General features: G+C 45.0%; 1 protein-coding gene across 1 annotated transcript; it reads right to left on the reverse strand.

Annotated features, from left to right (window-relative positions):
- Positions 1–6588: 6588 nt before the first annotated feature.
- Positions 6589–14788, reverse strand: pola2 (polymerase (DNA directed), alpha 2). Its single transcript, XM_080007905.1, has 18 exons — positions 14542–14788; positions 13835–13959; positions 13550–13638; positions 13398–13455; positions 13105–13217; positions 12812–13011; positions 12157–12245; positions 11715–11867; positions 11152–11214; positions 10597–10648; positions 9840–9964; positions 9661–9699; positions 9297–9370; positions 8899–9007; positions 8607–8713; positions 8328–8384; positions 8114–8240; positions 6589–6938 (listed from the first exon to the last, which is right to left on the reverse strand). Exons 1-18 carry the CDS (start codon positions 14624–14626, stop codon positions 6786–6788), a joined length of 1818 nt encoding a protein of 605 aa, XP_079864031.1. The 5' UTR covers positions 14627–14788; the 3' UTR covers positions 6589–6785.
- Between the last annotated feature and the right edge of the window lie 650 nt (positions 14789–15438).

The raw sequence follows: 15438 nt of genomic DNA on the forward strand, positions 1-15438 counted from the left end.
GTTTCCCACGGACAGGGGCTCGATTTGTGACACTTTCTGTCCCTCGAATGAGGGGGCTGGGCTCCCAGACAGGAAACGGAAACTCGGCACCGACGACTCCATCTCGCTGCTCGTATATACATTGTAAATGTAATAATTGTAATAACAAATTCAAATTACAATTATACAATAAAAACAAATGTAACGCGGACAAAACAAAAAACAAAACAGCAATGCTGATGTTTGATGCTAATCAACGTTGGTTTCGACACTTCCGCGATTTCTGCGTTTCCAACGCCGGAAGAACAACGGACCGTGTCACATCAAAATACGTCCCCGTATGCCAGTTGCTGCGTGATAAACGTTCCGCGTGCAACATTGAGTCGACTACGTACATACAGTACATAACAATATCATATTTACTAAACAGTTAGATAGTATATTTTATATAGCTATATTACAGCCATATAATGTATAACCCCATACTGAATGTGCCAGTATATACTGGCACAACTGATTATAAAAACAAAAAAAACAAAAGACAAATAAATTCATTCTATAAATTTGATTTGTAGATATATGATAGAATCGATTCGAATAGATTTGTATGATATTTGCAGTAATTTCTAAGAGAAAGATCAGCTTTACATATAATTTTTGACTCAATTAGAATCTGGTGCACACTTGAAAACGGTTGGCAGTTTGTTCAGGTTTGGCTCACATAACGAAGGGGCCTCAGGAAAGAGGTCTGCAGCTGGACCCTTCTCTCCAGGTGTGTGTGTGTGTGTGTGTGTGTGTGTGTGTTAACAAAATATTCCACATTTTGTACTAAAAGCTTGCCCAAGAGGTAAACATGTAAACATAGGGGGCCATATGGATGAATATCATACCATCACCCGGTCAAGCTGTGGCAAAATTTGACTATAATAATAATTATTATTATCATAGTAAAATTTTGCCACAGCTTAAAATGTATATACTGGATTTCCCTCCCATTTCCCTGTCCACTAGGCAAAATCAGACTAAAATGGATTTTTAAAGCATCTGAAAAGCTTTAAAGCAGCATTCTAGTTTACCTGGATCAGATAGACACTAGTATATGTTTAGTGAGCATGTATTCATATCAATATAATAATTTCTGCGGTGGCACTGACAAAAAGGCAGGTGGCATAACTGGAGGTGGCAGAGTTGAGGATGTTGAGATTTTCATCTGGAGTGACAAGGATGGACAGGATTAAGAATGAGTACATTAGAGGGACAGCTCAGGTTGGACAGTTTGGTGGAAAAGTGAGAGAGGCTAGATTGAGATGGTTTGGACACGTGTGTAGGAGAGATGAGAGTTACATTGGGAGAAGGATGCTGAGGATGGAGCTGCCAGGCAAGAGGAAAAGAGGAAGGCCAAAGAGAAGGTTTATGGATGTGGTGAGGGAGGACATGCAGGCGGTTGGTGTAAGGGAGGGAGATGCACAGAACAGAAGGTATTGGAGGCAGATGATCCGCTGTGATTATCTGAAGAAGTTTCTATAATAATTTCTCCATTATTATTATTATTAACAGACGTTCGCTTTTAATATCCAGGCCTGGTTACACACACACACACACACACACACACACACACACACACACACACACACACACACACACACACACACACACACACACACACACACACACACAGACCAGACGTTCACATTTCAAAACGTCAATGAGTAAACATAAAAAACAAATGTTTTCAAACAACAAAAGAATGATGAACACCAAATTTTCTTGACTGTCACTTTAAGGTGGTACACTGACACAGAGCCTGACATCGCACGCACGCACGCACGCACGCACGCAGGCAGGCAGGCACGCAGGCACACACACACACACACACACACACACACACACACACACACACACACACACACACACACACACACACACACACACACACACACACACAACTATTCACCATGAGTATATATATTGGCGACAACATTGGCGAGGGCCAACCTGTAACCAGCATGAACCAGGGGAGGAGCATATATATATATGAGTAATAATTATTAGGTAGCTGTGTCCTCTGGGGGCATCGTCATGTGATGTCCTTGTGATGTCACAACTCTGCCCCTATGAAAGTGAACAATTTGGCACTGGTGAGGCTGTGATACACATGTTCGCTCTCACGCATGCAGTATTTCATAACAGAAAAGGGCAGTAATCCAGCATTATAATTGAATGCAAGCTGCCGTTAAAGAGGAGAATGAGAGCTACTGTCAGTTTATGCCAGAGAAGAAGAATGTAAATGCACCTGTACTTTCTCACACACACACACACACACACACACACACACACACACACACACACACACGATACTCTTACGCTTACAACAGGCCTATGCACTGTCACCAGTGTCACAGCAAACCCCAACCCCCCTGTCCTTAATCCCTGTTAATCTTTCCGTCAAACGAAAGCTTGTGGCCATGGCCGCAATAACGGAGAATTTACCGTCTCCAAGGCATGGTTACGAAACAGAGGAGACACTAAGTTGTTTTAGAAAACGTGGAGAAGAGAATCTGAGGAAGAGGTGAGATTTATTCAACCCTGTTTTTTTTTTTTTTTTAATTAATCTCATTTGAATAAACCTTAACTCAGGAACCGTTGGATAAGGCGTAAGATTTGAAGTAAATCAATTTTAGAATCATTAAAATCACAACTAAAATCAACAAGGCGGTTGCACTGTTAAATGAAGTCTCCGGTAATATACACAGCTCTCTGGTTTGTGAAAGTTTGTAGCGTGACATCTAGACTTGGGGTGTGAAGGACAGGAGGGTCATTTAAACACTTTGCTCTGTTCATGCTCCTGACAGTGAGAGCAGGAGGATGGCGCTGCAAACGGACCTCCTGACCTTTCAGAGGGACAAGCACCTGTAAGGGTACATGCATCCGCCCCCAGGAAATAGGAAGATCTGACCAGAATTGTCTGATCTTGCACATCAATACACACAGCACGCCACTGTCTGCATGTCTTTTTTTTTTCTTTTTCTTTTAATAATAATCTGCCCGTCGTTCCAGCAGCAGGGCTGTGCACCTGCAGTGGCGTTGGCAGCAGCTGAAAGAAAGAGAGCGCAGAGCCCAGCAGCACAACATGCAGATTCTCCAGGAGTTTGAGGCGGCACAGGACACACTGAGGGAGATGGTGGCCTGCACGGCCGCCATGAATACGCTCAGAGTGAGATGACCCGACACTGTGAACGGGTCAAGTTTATTCTCTCATTGCGCCGCGCCTTGGTTGACACACATTCTTATTGTGCTGTGCTTCTCCACTACAGTTTGAGTTTGAGAGGTACCTGCGGGAGAGTCATCCGCGGTGGCAACGGCAACTCCAGGAGAAAACACTGGCAGCTCGAAAGAAGGTGGCGCGCACACATACACAAACTAACCGGGGTGTGGTTTGGACGTGTTACGGTTTCTTATATGTCGAGAAAGATATAACCGATCTTTAGGCGTGCAATGCCGTTTGACGAGTGAGAGTTCCGTTCCTTCCGCAGCAGATGGAAGAGCGTCTGAAGGAATCTCTGGAGAGGATGCAAGAAGAGGAGGCGACTTCCATCACTAGAGCACATTTTTCAGCCTCTCAAGGTCCATCTCTCTCTCTGTCTCTCTCTCTCGTCATAGATGCACAGCCCCCTTACCCCTCACACTCGTATACAGAGTCCATGGCACTCATAGACCTGCAAACTGCCCATCTCACCAGCATTTATTATCATTCTTTAGATGACACCAAACAGCCACGGAGAGCGGCGGCATCTGAAGAGTACCTTGGCAGAAATGGCCCCCCAGAAATGGCCCCCCCAGAGAACTACGATGATGGTGCCATCCCTCCCACAATCCCTTCAATTCAGTCTTCCTGGCTGAGCCACACACAATTGGGTAATTTTCCCAACAGAGTGCCCCGTTACCCTCATGGAGCCTCCCATGTCCCTTCATACCTTCACTCGCCCCCTGTACTGCCTCAACCATCCCGGTTGCACCACCATGCAGACCCCCAGCGGTGGCCCCTACCCTGGGCTCCTACTACAGCAGGTCTTCCCCCGGGTCCCCAGGTTCCCTGGAATCAGCCCTCCATGGCGGAGGTTTCAGGCAGGGGTCTGATGCAGAATGCGGACGGAGGGGCTGCTGGCACAACAGAAGCAAGTGAAGAGGCGGACGGTGAACGGCATTTCAAACACAGAGCCAGAGGCAGACATTTGTCTGAAGATCTGGACGTTAAACCAGGTGAAAGAAAAACAAGATTAATACAGCGAAACCGTACCTGATTATCGAGTAAAATCAAGGAGAAAGTTTTGCATCTATGCCCGCTCGTACGTGCGCGCATAGTTTTGTGTGTTTGCCCTCGCCTGCCGGGTCCTTCTGTCCTACGTATGTGTGCGCATGTGATTGCAGTTCGCCTGTCCAGCGGCCATGGAGACACCAGTGATAGTAGCAAGGACTCCAATCGGGCAAAGCACAGCAGAGAGAGGAAGAAGAGGAGGCAGGCGACAAAAGGAAGATCAGATCGCAGCCGTTCAGACCGAGAGGAGAGCAGCTCCCATCGGTGAATAACCACTTCATAAAATCTTCTTCCAGTCACCACTGTTTCTATCAGTTACTGGTCTCTACCAAGTAAACAACCCTTTGAACTACCTTATTTGCACTCCTTCCTTCCAATCTTGCTGTAACACCTAAACCCATGTGCAAACTAACATGCCCCCCGTTTCAAACACCAACAATGTCTTATCGTTCAAACTCCTTCAAGCTCTCGTCCGTTCTCACTTTCAGGTCAGCCGCAAGCTCTAACGCAGTCGTCACCGTCTCCAAGTTTGAGGCTAAAGGCTCAAAGAGCAGGACTCCATCGGAACCAGTAAGCAGCAGCCCCAGGAGCGAGGGACTGTCCGTCGACAAAGCACAAAGTGTGGAGAAGGGGACCAGAGAGAGGACCGGGAGCAAGGGAGACCAATCAGAGGGCAGCGGCGAGGAGCCAACGAGTGCGGCCGTTAGGACTCCAGACGGAGATGGAGAAGAGACGGCAGGGCACGAAAGCAGCGTCCCTGGTGGAGAGGAGGAGGGGGCGGAGGAGTTAAAACTGGACAGGGATTCCGAAAAGATTGAGAACAAGGAGGATCTGGAGGGAAAGGAAGAAGGCAGCCAGGGGGCCGTGGAGGAGGATGAAGGAGCCAAAGCGGGAGAGGAAGATGGGGCGAAATCTGTGGGGAAGGAGGAGGAAGAGGAGGACGGAAGGGGCGAACAGGAGGGCATCACAGAGAGCCAGGAGTCAGGGGAGGAGGACCCCTGCGACGGAGAGGGGGAGGAAGCCGGCGACACCGAAAACGAGGGCTCCGATGTTTCCCGGGACCCAGAGGCGGGGGATGAAAAGGGCCCGGACGGGGGGGAAGAGGGGGCGGAGACTGGGGGAGCGGCGGGGGAACCGGATGAAGAAGAGGAGGATGACGACATTGTCTCACCACAGGAGCACAGGTACAGCCCAATGCGCGGTGGCAGGTGATCTGGCGCCACGACAAGCTAGACAGCTGCCATCACAGCGACATAACTGCACGGGAACTTCTCTCTCCAGATCTAAAACGAGGGAGCAAAGGGTGTGGGAGGAGGAGGTGGCAGCGGGTGAGGAGGACGACGAGAGAGAAGAGAGCAGGAACTCTGAAGACCCTGCGGGAGAGTTCAGCGATGACGAGGAAGATATCGAGCAGCTTCTCGCACCTCAAACGGGGACACGAATAGTAGAGTAAGTGACGTTTGTTTTTGGTAAATTTTTTTTTTTTTACATTTGAAAATGTTTTATGCATTTCTTAAGATTTTTTCCCCCACTATCTGCTTTCAGCGTAAAGAATCAATGTTCGACAGACAAAGCCAAAGGTATGAGCATCCACTCAACTGACCCAACAATTTCCAAAGGTGCATCTATGAAGCTGAACTGTACATTGTTTACTTTAGTCTGAGATGGACATTTCCAACGTGTGACCCCTTTTTGATTCCCCAGAGATAAGTAAAACCGTGAAGTCCTTCTCTGAGGCGCTGGACAAAGGGACCAAGGCCGAACAAGACACCGACTCTGAGATCGACAGCTTCTATGACTGACATACGCACACATGGCTTCTATCGAGGCACAATTCACCAAAAGTCCTTTGCTGGAGTTAACTTTACAGAGGGAAAGCGCCGGTGTGGGTTACCGGCTAAAACAATGTCGTTTTGTGGAACAAGGACTCTCAACCCCTCATATCAAAGACCCTCAATTTGATACGTGTTAAGCCACCAACCCCATTTGGAAAGATTTTGCCGCTGGGATGACAATCTCACATTGTTTATTGTTTAGTTATGGTTTAGTCCAAAATTCCATATGTAGGGGGCATAGCAAAATAAGAGTCAAACTGGGATCAAAACAGTAATTATTGTACTGCCTCTAATGGTTTGGAAGAAAACAGTCCCACCTGGAACCTCTTCTAGGACCCCACGATGGGAAATGATTGTTTTGTAGGCATACAAGCTATACACATCGGGTCACCGTAGAGTGGGTGCATTTTAACATCACCATTGGCACATCCTCCAAGTCAAAAGCACAAAACAACAGAGTGAGAAAAAAATAATTTATTGACAAAAAGCCAGATAGTTCCTGACAAGCAGAACAACGTACAGTTTGTGACGGCTGAAGAAGCTTTCTATCGACTGTTATATAAAAATAAATGGTGTAAGTTGTATTTATTGGGTCTCTGGGGTCATTCATAGACAGTGCTTTTGGTCCTTCCTGTTGACGATCGGCATTTTAACCTTTAGATCTTCACTACTTGACATGCCAAACAGGGGCTGACTCTCTTGCCATCCTCCAATGGGACGCTGCGCTGGATGAGCAGTCGGCTGTAGGTCCCGCCCACCTGCCCCTTGGTCAGCCGTCCCGGATTGACGCATACACAGCCAATCACCTCCTAGAAGACAGATCACAATCAGTTTTATTTATTTTTTTTAAGATGGCCAGGGCCTGAAGTGTCAAACCTATAGATGCTGGGTTTGGAAGGGTTCATTCTGCCATTACAAAATGGAATTCAAGGACCTTCAAGACCTTTTAAGCACTAAGTGCACTTTAAGCACTAACACAAAGTGTTATCAATTTACTGCACTGATAAGGTTCATTGTCTGGAAGGAGTATTTAGAGGAAAACTCAAGCATTTAAACCTAGACCTGATTTTTACGATAACTGGGAATCAACCCTAGTGATTGTCATGAGAATCATTCTAATTGACCCAGTTTTGAGAGAATAACTTCACCGAGCTGCAATGCGTAGGTCAATGGGGCAAAGGCCACAACATTGTTTCAGTTGGGTAAAAAAATAAAAATAAAAAATAAAAAATAAATAAATAAATAATAATAATAATAATATATATATATATATATATATATATATATATAAGAAATACTGGAGCCTCCCTTTAAATCAGGAGTCTAAATGATAAAAAAATATTTTCGAATTGCTTTCCAAGCTTCTGACAATGCTGAGAGCTTTAAGCACTATTTTTTCATTTTTAAGGACTTTTAATTCTCTTTAATTTGATCTTTATTAATTAAAATATACTCTTAATCTTATTGTCTATTCTTTATATTAGTATAACGTATCTATATATGTATTCTAATTCTCATTGTCATCTACTATTATAAGTGTATTTCAACAATGCTGGATTCAATTTACATTTCTCTGGCATAATCGATGTCGCAAATGCGATTTTGGAAAGATGTTACTACGTTACGCTTTGTATAACAAGACCAGGAGGAATATCACAGGTTTTCAATCATCGTTTTTTTTTTTCAAGGACTTTTCAAGCACTTCTACACAAAAGGGGCTTTTTTCAAGGTTTTCTCGTACTTGAATCTGTGAGAATGACATTCAAGCACCTTTAGGTCCTCATAAGAACCCTGAAAAAAGCTCCTACTACCTCATACGCCAATTTTTGGGGTAATTAGTTTTTTGTCTCAGCAGATTCAGATGAGACGAGGCCAATTCCATCCCCGTGCCCGGGGCTGCAAGCTGACTGCCTTAGCTTAATGTCTCAAGTCGAAATGTGTCAAATACTCAATCCCCAGGAGAGAAGTCGCGCGGCAAACCTACCCTGATGAAGTAGCGCAGCTCCGAGGGAACAATGAGGAGGTCGGGCGTGAGCGGCATCTGGCCGAAGCTCTGGAACTTCTCGTAGTCCATGTTCACCTCTTCCACGGGGGGGTACAGGGGGTAGTAGCTGCACAGGGCGGGGGGCAGGGGGAGGTCACTAAAGAGGTCCAGCTTAAAATGAAACACTGTGCTTTCCTCTCCTCTCCTCTCTTACCTTCTCTGGGTCAACATGTGCTTCAGAATGCGCGAGAATCTGTCAGATCCGGCAGCGCTATGGATTATAAGTAGAATACGGATTAAATGTCAATCGATCCGCTACTGTGACCCTACAGTAACTGTTACTGCTCAGTAAAACTAACGGAGTGGATCGGTTCCCAGCATCAGCAGTGATAATGTGGTGCAGCGCTACCAGAGTACAACATACAAATGCAATTTCTCGAAAAATTATTTTAATATACAAAGTTTATGAATGAAAGTTGACCGAGCTCTTTACCAGCTGATCTCCTCGGCGCCAATGTGTAGCAGGATGTCGGTGGAGGTCAGACCCAAGGTCACGCCGTTGATCAGAAGAGTGCAGGGGTCAGAGACCAGCATCACACGCTGCACAACAAAATAATCACTTCAACACCAATTGCATCTTCACAGCTGTTAGCCATTGAAAAGTATTCAAAACCTTTGTTGGCACAGAGAGCCCAAAGAATCAACCCTGGGGAGGATATTTAGCTGTTTACCCCCCGAGGGACAGGAAGAAGGACCAGCGCATCCTCAGGGGATCACAGACAGACCTGAGCCTGGTCCTGGCTGAGGTCCGGCAGGGTGAAGGGGGGCTGGGGATAGATGAAGTGATGGTGGACGTCTCTTTGAGAGGGAACAAACACCAGCCGACAACCGACACTGGAGGGATGAGGCCACAGATAGTTACAAATACAGGCACCTAATTTCCTCCTATTTGCTGATTCCATTTGAAAACATCTTATATGACAATTTCCCCAGTTTTTCAGGGGGGGGGTTCAGTTCAGGTATCCCATTTTGGCAAAGGATTTTATAAAGATATTATAACCGAAGATCGCCATATTTGTATCGTTACTCTATCGACAAGAAGCCTAGAGTGAGCTTGCAGCGTACAAGCCAGTAAAAACAAACACAGGCTCATGTTCGATTTGGTGTGAAACCAGTCGTATACCTTTTGGTCCCTTCCACGATGCTTTCGATGCACCTGGAGAAAATGGTCTTGTACGACTCTGTCACCTGAGCTTTCTGCCAGAAACACAGAGCGACAATAGATCAGCTCCACCTAAAAGAGTCTTTCCTTTAAGCTTTTAATAGTCAAAACAAGATCAACAGAGATCTTTACATATCTTTTTAAATAAATCCAGTTTTTACGTAGGCATGCATATGATGGGTCAATATTTATAAATAAAAACAAAAAAAACCAAAACAACTAAAATGTCAAGATGCCACTAAGATTGAATAATTATCGAGATAACACAATAAATCGCAGGGGCTTTGGCCTAGATTCCCGTAGTGCGTTTATTTGTGTCTCTTACCTCTATCTGTTGATGCTTGGAGTCGACAAAGGGACCCAGCTGGGGAAAATTAACAACAAAAAAAGGAATAAAAACAACAATAAAAACAAAACACAAAGAATACGGTTCAGGAACTAATAAACTATAAACGTCCATGAGGCATGTACACAACACGAGAGAACAAGATTGGATCAACACACCAGCACGCAGACGTCAGGTCGATCCCTGACGATGACCGTTATCAGGTCCAGCAGGGGGTCAAAGGTCAGACTGTCAGAAGGAGTGAACGGTCCACACGCCACCAGTACACTCACTGGCTCCAAAACTGCAGGAAGGTGATACACGTAGGATTTAGGGCTCGGACAAATACCTCAGTATCGATCATTTGGACGACATATTGGGGATGACCCTTGATGCTTTTAATAATATTTTATATAATTTACACAAAATAAATCATTGAGAAACTAGAAATGTGGATATAAAGATCAAGCAGGTAGAGGGGTTGATTAGAAAAGCCAAAACAGTCTATGAAGTTTAGAAAGTGTTATCAATTTACTGCACTGATAAGGTTCATTGTCTGGAAGGAGTATTTAGAGGAAAACTCAAGCATTTAAACCTAGACCTGATTTTTACGATAACTGGGAATCAACCCTAGTGATTGTCATGAGAATCTTTCTAATTGACCCAGTTTTGAGAGAATAACTTCACCGAGCTGCAATGCGCAGGTCAATGGGGCAAAGGCCACAACATTGTTTCAGTTGGGTAAAAAAAAAACAAAACAAAAAAAATATATATAAAATATAAGAAATACTGGAGCCTACCTTTAAATCAGGAGTCTAAATGATAAAAAAAATATTTTCAAATTGCTTTCCAAGCTTCTGACAATGCTGAGAGCTTTAAGAGTGATTTGTACAGTAATCCAAACTGCTCGTCCTGCCCTCTAGCCTAGTTTCTTACCTTCATCCATCTCCTGCTTCACCTCCGGGGAGTAAAAAGGAAGAGGAACTCCCTGCAAATAGCGGAGGGGGCGGTCATTACACACAAGGAGCTGAAATATATTAGACCTGAAATCACGTATTTCAGCACCACAGGACGCAGTGATAGCATTATTTAACTTTGTAAATGCATTTTGCTTGTTTTCTGTGCTTTTATTGTTACTATTTGATGGTCCTTTAATGAAAAGCATTTGAGTTACATGTCATGTATGAAAGATGCTATACAAGTAAAGGTTATCATTGTTTTAAAGACAGTACTCACTCTTATGTACTTGCTGATACAAACAGACATTTTCAGTTGCAATAACAGTGAGCTGAAAGATATCCAGGAACCAATTTTTAGAGATTTATTCAGATTGCTCAAGTTTTATTAGATTTAATCAGGGCTTTGATCAATTAGAATGGGATACAACAGGAAACCATCCCTCCTTTCCAAATAAGATAAATAAACAAGCACAGTATCGGACCCCACCTCCCTACCACTCAGTTAAAACCCGCAGGGTGGTGTTTCACTCACCTCGTAGAGCTTTGACGCCACCAGCCTCCTTCCAGTGGTGTTCATCCCCTCCATCACCACCACCTGCAGGCACACAGGACAGGCACAAGAGCTGACTTCCAACCAAACCACAGTTGTAACCACTGAAATGCCTAGGCCTATTTTCTACTTCTACAACATCTAGTTAGATTACTCTGAAATACAGTACATACTCTGAAGCTCGCGTTCGGGAACAGAAATTGGACCAGAGCTACTACTAAGTGGTCCCTGCCATCCACCCACTGTGCGACGCCATTTTGGGTTCTCTCATGCGAGGGGTTTGCTGATGTCAGAGTTTCTCGGTCAGACGCCGGGCGAGCCTTCCCCCCAGGTCCTTGGCATGCTCTGTTACTCTGGGTGGCCCTGTAACCTGCAGCGCACGAACCTCAGCGCACAGGCAAAGGAGAGACCACCCCCATTGTGTGTGTGTGTGTGTGTGTGTGTGTGTGTGTGTGTGTCTTAACAGCTAAAAAGCAGGGCAACATATGAAAGGATTCAGGAAGGTCAGTGACAGAGCCCAAACGGCGAGGGTTCCCTCGGCTCACCTGACCAGGAAACAAGGAGTATTCTCCGAGCTCTGACAGGTCGACAGAGACCTGCTGGCCGCCTTGCTCCGGCCCCGCCTCCAACAACAGCGACTGAGCATTCAACTTCCCGTTGCTGTCGCAGCACACCTGCCCCAGCACGGTCACAACATCCTGTAGGTCAGAAGGAAGGCCAGACAACAAATGCCTGTTTTCAGTTATGCACTATTTGAAAATAAAAAAATGTTATCAAACATTCATAATATTTTCATCTTGCATGGTTTGGTCTGGGTAGCTACAACAATCAACTGGTGTTTATGCCATCAAAAAACATGATCCATAATTTGGATTGAATTGAATAGTAATACAGTATATTTCAGGAATTTCTGCCCCCAGTCATTCTTTTGCAAGCACTTCTCCCAGGTTCCGCCATTTCAAAAACATTTCTGCAATTTTTCTGCACCTGGGCAGGTAGAGAGACGGGAGAGAATTCCTCAATGTTGTATTGAGATCTGAGCATCTCCCCCAGCTCTTCAATCTTCTCCATCAACACTGGGGATGGAAAAAAAACAAAAACAACCAATGTACTTTTCCTGTCTTGTACAGAGAATAGGATGAGTCACCAGTTTTGGGTAAAAATCATTCCGAAACTATAGATCTAGGTCTATAAGCAACTTGTATCCGTCAGTCAAATTCTAGGTCTTTAATCGGTTTAAATCTTAGTCAAATCAAGGGTTGGATAATATAAATAACTTGGTATCACTGTACAACTCTAGTGGTAATAGCAGAAGTTTATATGGTCATCATTATTATTGCAATAACTGGCAATGACCACAGGGGAAAGCATCATCATTCACTAGACACTAAACTGAGATAAGTTTCCATTGTACCATGATGGAAAGTCAGACTGTCAATCACCACATGAGTGGACAATAGATACAACAGTTTGCTTATATAATCATAAAAAACATGATACCCTGGAGAAGTCTATGTTTTTTGTCACATACTGTAGTTAGTGTTTTGTTCAAGACTGTTGCATCATAAAAAGATTAAACCAGCGAATGTCTAGATGAGTATTGCTATTTTAGTGGTTCACAGTGAAACAAGGGTTGTCACACCATTGCGAACATCACGGAGCCTCTGGAACATGAACTTGTAGCCACAGCGGAGTGTCTCTTCATTCCCCTCCAGGAGCTCCAGGCAGAGCCCTGCACCCTGGCCCTTCCTCCCCGCCCACTGAGCTCCCTGGTCCGCTCCAAACTTGACCACCACCTCCCCCTTTGCCCCACGCTGGCTGTACTTCTGTGAAGGGGTTGCACTGCAGAGACAGAAAGGGGTTCTGTGAATATACGTGGGGGGTGATACAGGATTAAAATTGTGACGTGTAAATGCCTGTTGACAGGTTTTGTACCCTGGAGAAAAGCTTCCAGGGGAAAGCAGAAGTCCTGGGCTGGTCAGCAGGGTTGCCGCAATCCTTTTGGACTGGGGGTGCTCGGGGGTCGTCAGAGCACGCTTCTGAGAGCCCTGCAAACACAAAAACTCCATAACCGCTATGCACACTGTTTAAGTGAAAGTCATTCAGCAATGTCCAATACAAACAGTCCAATTCAGGGACTAGACAGAGGAAAATAATGATACGTCTTCACCCAAAATACAAAGCAACAATTTAAGTGCAGCATCAAATACAGCATTAAATAAGCATACTTTAGCAGGAGTTGTATAGGAATCCAAAAGATTCTCCTCCTCTTCTTCTGCCTTCATCCTATTAAAAAAATAAACTAAGGAATATTAACATTAATAAAATATTGGCAATGCTATTGTGCTGTGTGAATGTAAGGAGTGAGTGTAAAGGATACAGGTCCTGCAGCGAATGGATGTCTCTGGTCCTATTGTGCAGGTCCTCCTTCTTCGAGCTTTGTTTTGACTTGATTTTTTTCGTTAAAACCTTCACAGGGAACAAAGAGGGTAAAGTACATTGAAATGTCATCCATTGGCAGAGGTTGGATTATGAGCTTTAAAATACCCGCGATGGGAGAGTTTTGCAACAAAGAACACTACTGATTCTGCCTTATTTGAGGCCAAAAACAATAATACAAGACCACTTCTTCACATTCTCAAAGACCACCAAGAGCTTGACTCACTTCATGCTCAAATTGGTCTAAGGTGTCTACGGTGAGTTTCAGACCATTTTTAGTGGTGCTGAATGCCACCCACTCCAGCACTATCTCATCCCCCTGCAGCCTGTTGCAGATGCACTGCTCCAACACTGTAAGAGAGACACAACAATGAAAGAATCAACGGAATATCGGTGTTGTGCCAAAAAAGTGATCATCCACCAAAAAACGATTGCCGTCCAATGGGTGGGCTATGATCTGTCAAATACAATCCCCGTTAAAGAAACCAAGTCATTTTGAGTCATAAACAACCGTTCAGTCACAAGATAGGGGCTCACTTTTTGACAAGTGCAAAACGGCATTTTTACGAGTTGTATTGGCCCTTTATATGTAGCACCCAGACCCTTTCCCACCCTGCAATCACTTTTTGGCAAACGGGAAAGCGACATGTCCCCGGCGTTGGCCCTTCAAAGGCATTTCAGCAGGTCAAACGAGCTGGGTGGGCTACGATCTTTAAAAATATAACCCTCGTGGGATGAAACCAAGCCACTTCGAGGCATCAATTACGTTTCTGCGACAGGGTTCGGCGGCGAGGTGCCGCAATCACTGTTTGGCAATCAGTTTCACAACACGGAGCCCAAAACTAAACGTGTCTGCAAAAGCACACCGGGCACTCACCATGGTAGGTATATTTATGAATAACAATAATAATAATAATAATAATAATAACGTACGCTTGTCCAGTATGGATTCATCCTCGCAGGGGATGTCGAACAGCTCCAGCTCTGACTTGACGCTTTCCAGGGTTACCGCCGCCATGGGGCTTTCGTTCAACCGACTGAAGTTATTGAATGACCGATCTACGACGAGGCAAAGACGCGGTTACAACGAGTCACAGCAACGGGGGGGGGCGCGGCGTTCGCTGGAGCGCTGCCACTTGAAACATCGACAAATAAAATGAGCGTTCTAGTGCGAGGACCCACGGAAGGACACTTCTCGCGTACGCGGCATCCGGGGACTTCACATTTTACCGCGTAAAAACAAACAAAACAAAAAAAAAAATGCTTCCGGGAGGGAAGCCACGTCACAGCGCATCCGGCACCGGAAGTCGACGCCTCTTAAGTTGCTACAGCGCCACCTAACGCCCGCGGCAACGTCTCGTCGAACGTGACGCTTGTTCAAGTTCAAGTTCGAGGTCGAGTTCAAGATGCTTCCGCTCCAGAATGGGTTGATTGGAGCTACGAGGCTGAAGGTCCGATCGAATGCCCTTCTAGGCGCGGACCTTTCCGCACGTTGGTCGAGATCAGCGTTGCGTCTCGCTTCGGTTTCATTAGATCGAATGGAATATCGTTGTCGCCGTCAACGTACAACTAAGTTATGTCTGCAGCCTCAGTACTCAATGCTATGAAAAGGAACAGCGGATGGATAGAGAATAGAAAATAGATCGAAAATAGAACGATAAAAATCGATTTCATTGTAAATCGACACTGTATATTTCTTGAGTTTTCCTATTAACATCCACTAATACATCGATATATATTCGAGGGGAATTTTGCCTCCAAACGCCCAACCCACGACTGGCAACCCAAGCCTACACCTGCCATATCTTGACACCATTCTTATAAATACTT

Source organism: Zeus faber (assembly GCF_960531495.2).
Source record: "Zeus faber genome assembly, chromosome: 10".
NCBI classification, from domain to species: Eukaryota; Metazoa; Chordata; class Actinopteri; order Zeiformes; family Zeidae; genus Zeus; species Zeus faber.

Bases quoted from the DNA above. Each gene is read 5' to 3' on its own strand.
- pola2 (XM_080007905.1), bottom strand. From the start codon at position 14,626: ATGGCGGCGGTAACCCTGGAAAGCGTCAAGTCAGAGCTGGAGCTGTTC. The intron at 9,700-9,839 runs GTGTGTTGATCC...AATTTTCCCCAG, and splicing joins GACCTGACGTCTGCGTGCTG to CTGGGTCCCTTTGTCGACTC. The intron at 8,241-8,327 runs GTAAGAGAGGAG...CGCCCTGTGCAG, and splicing joins CACATGTTGACCCAGAGAAG to CTACTACCCCCTGTACCCCC.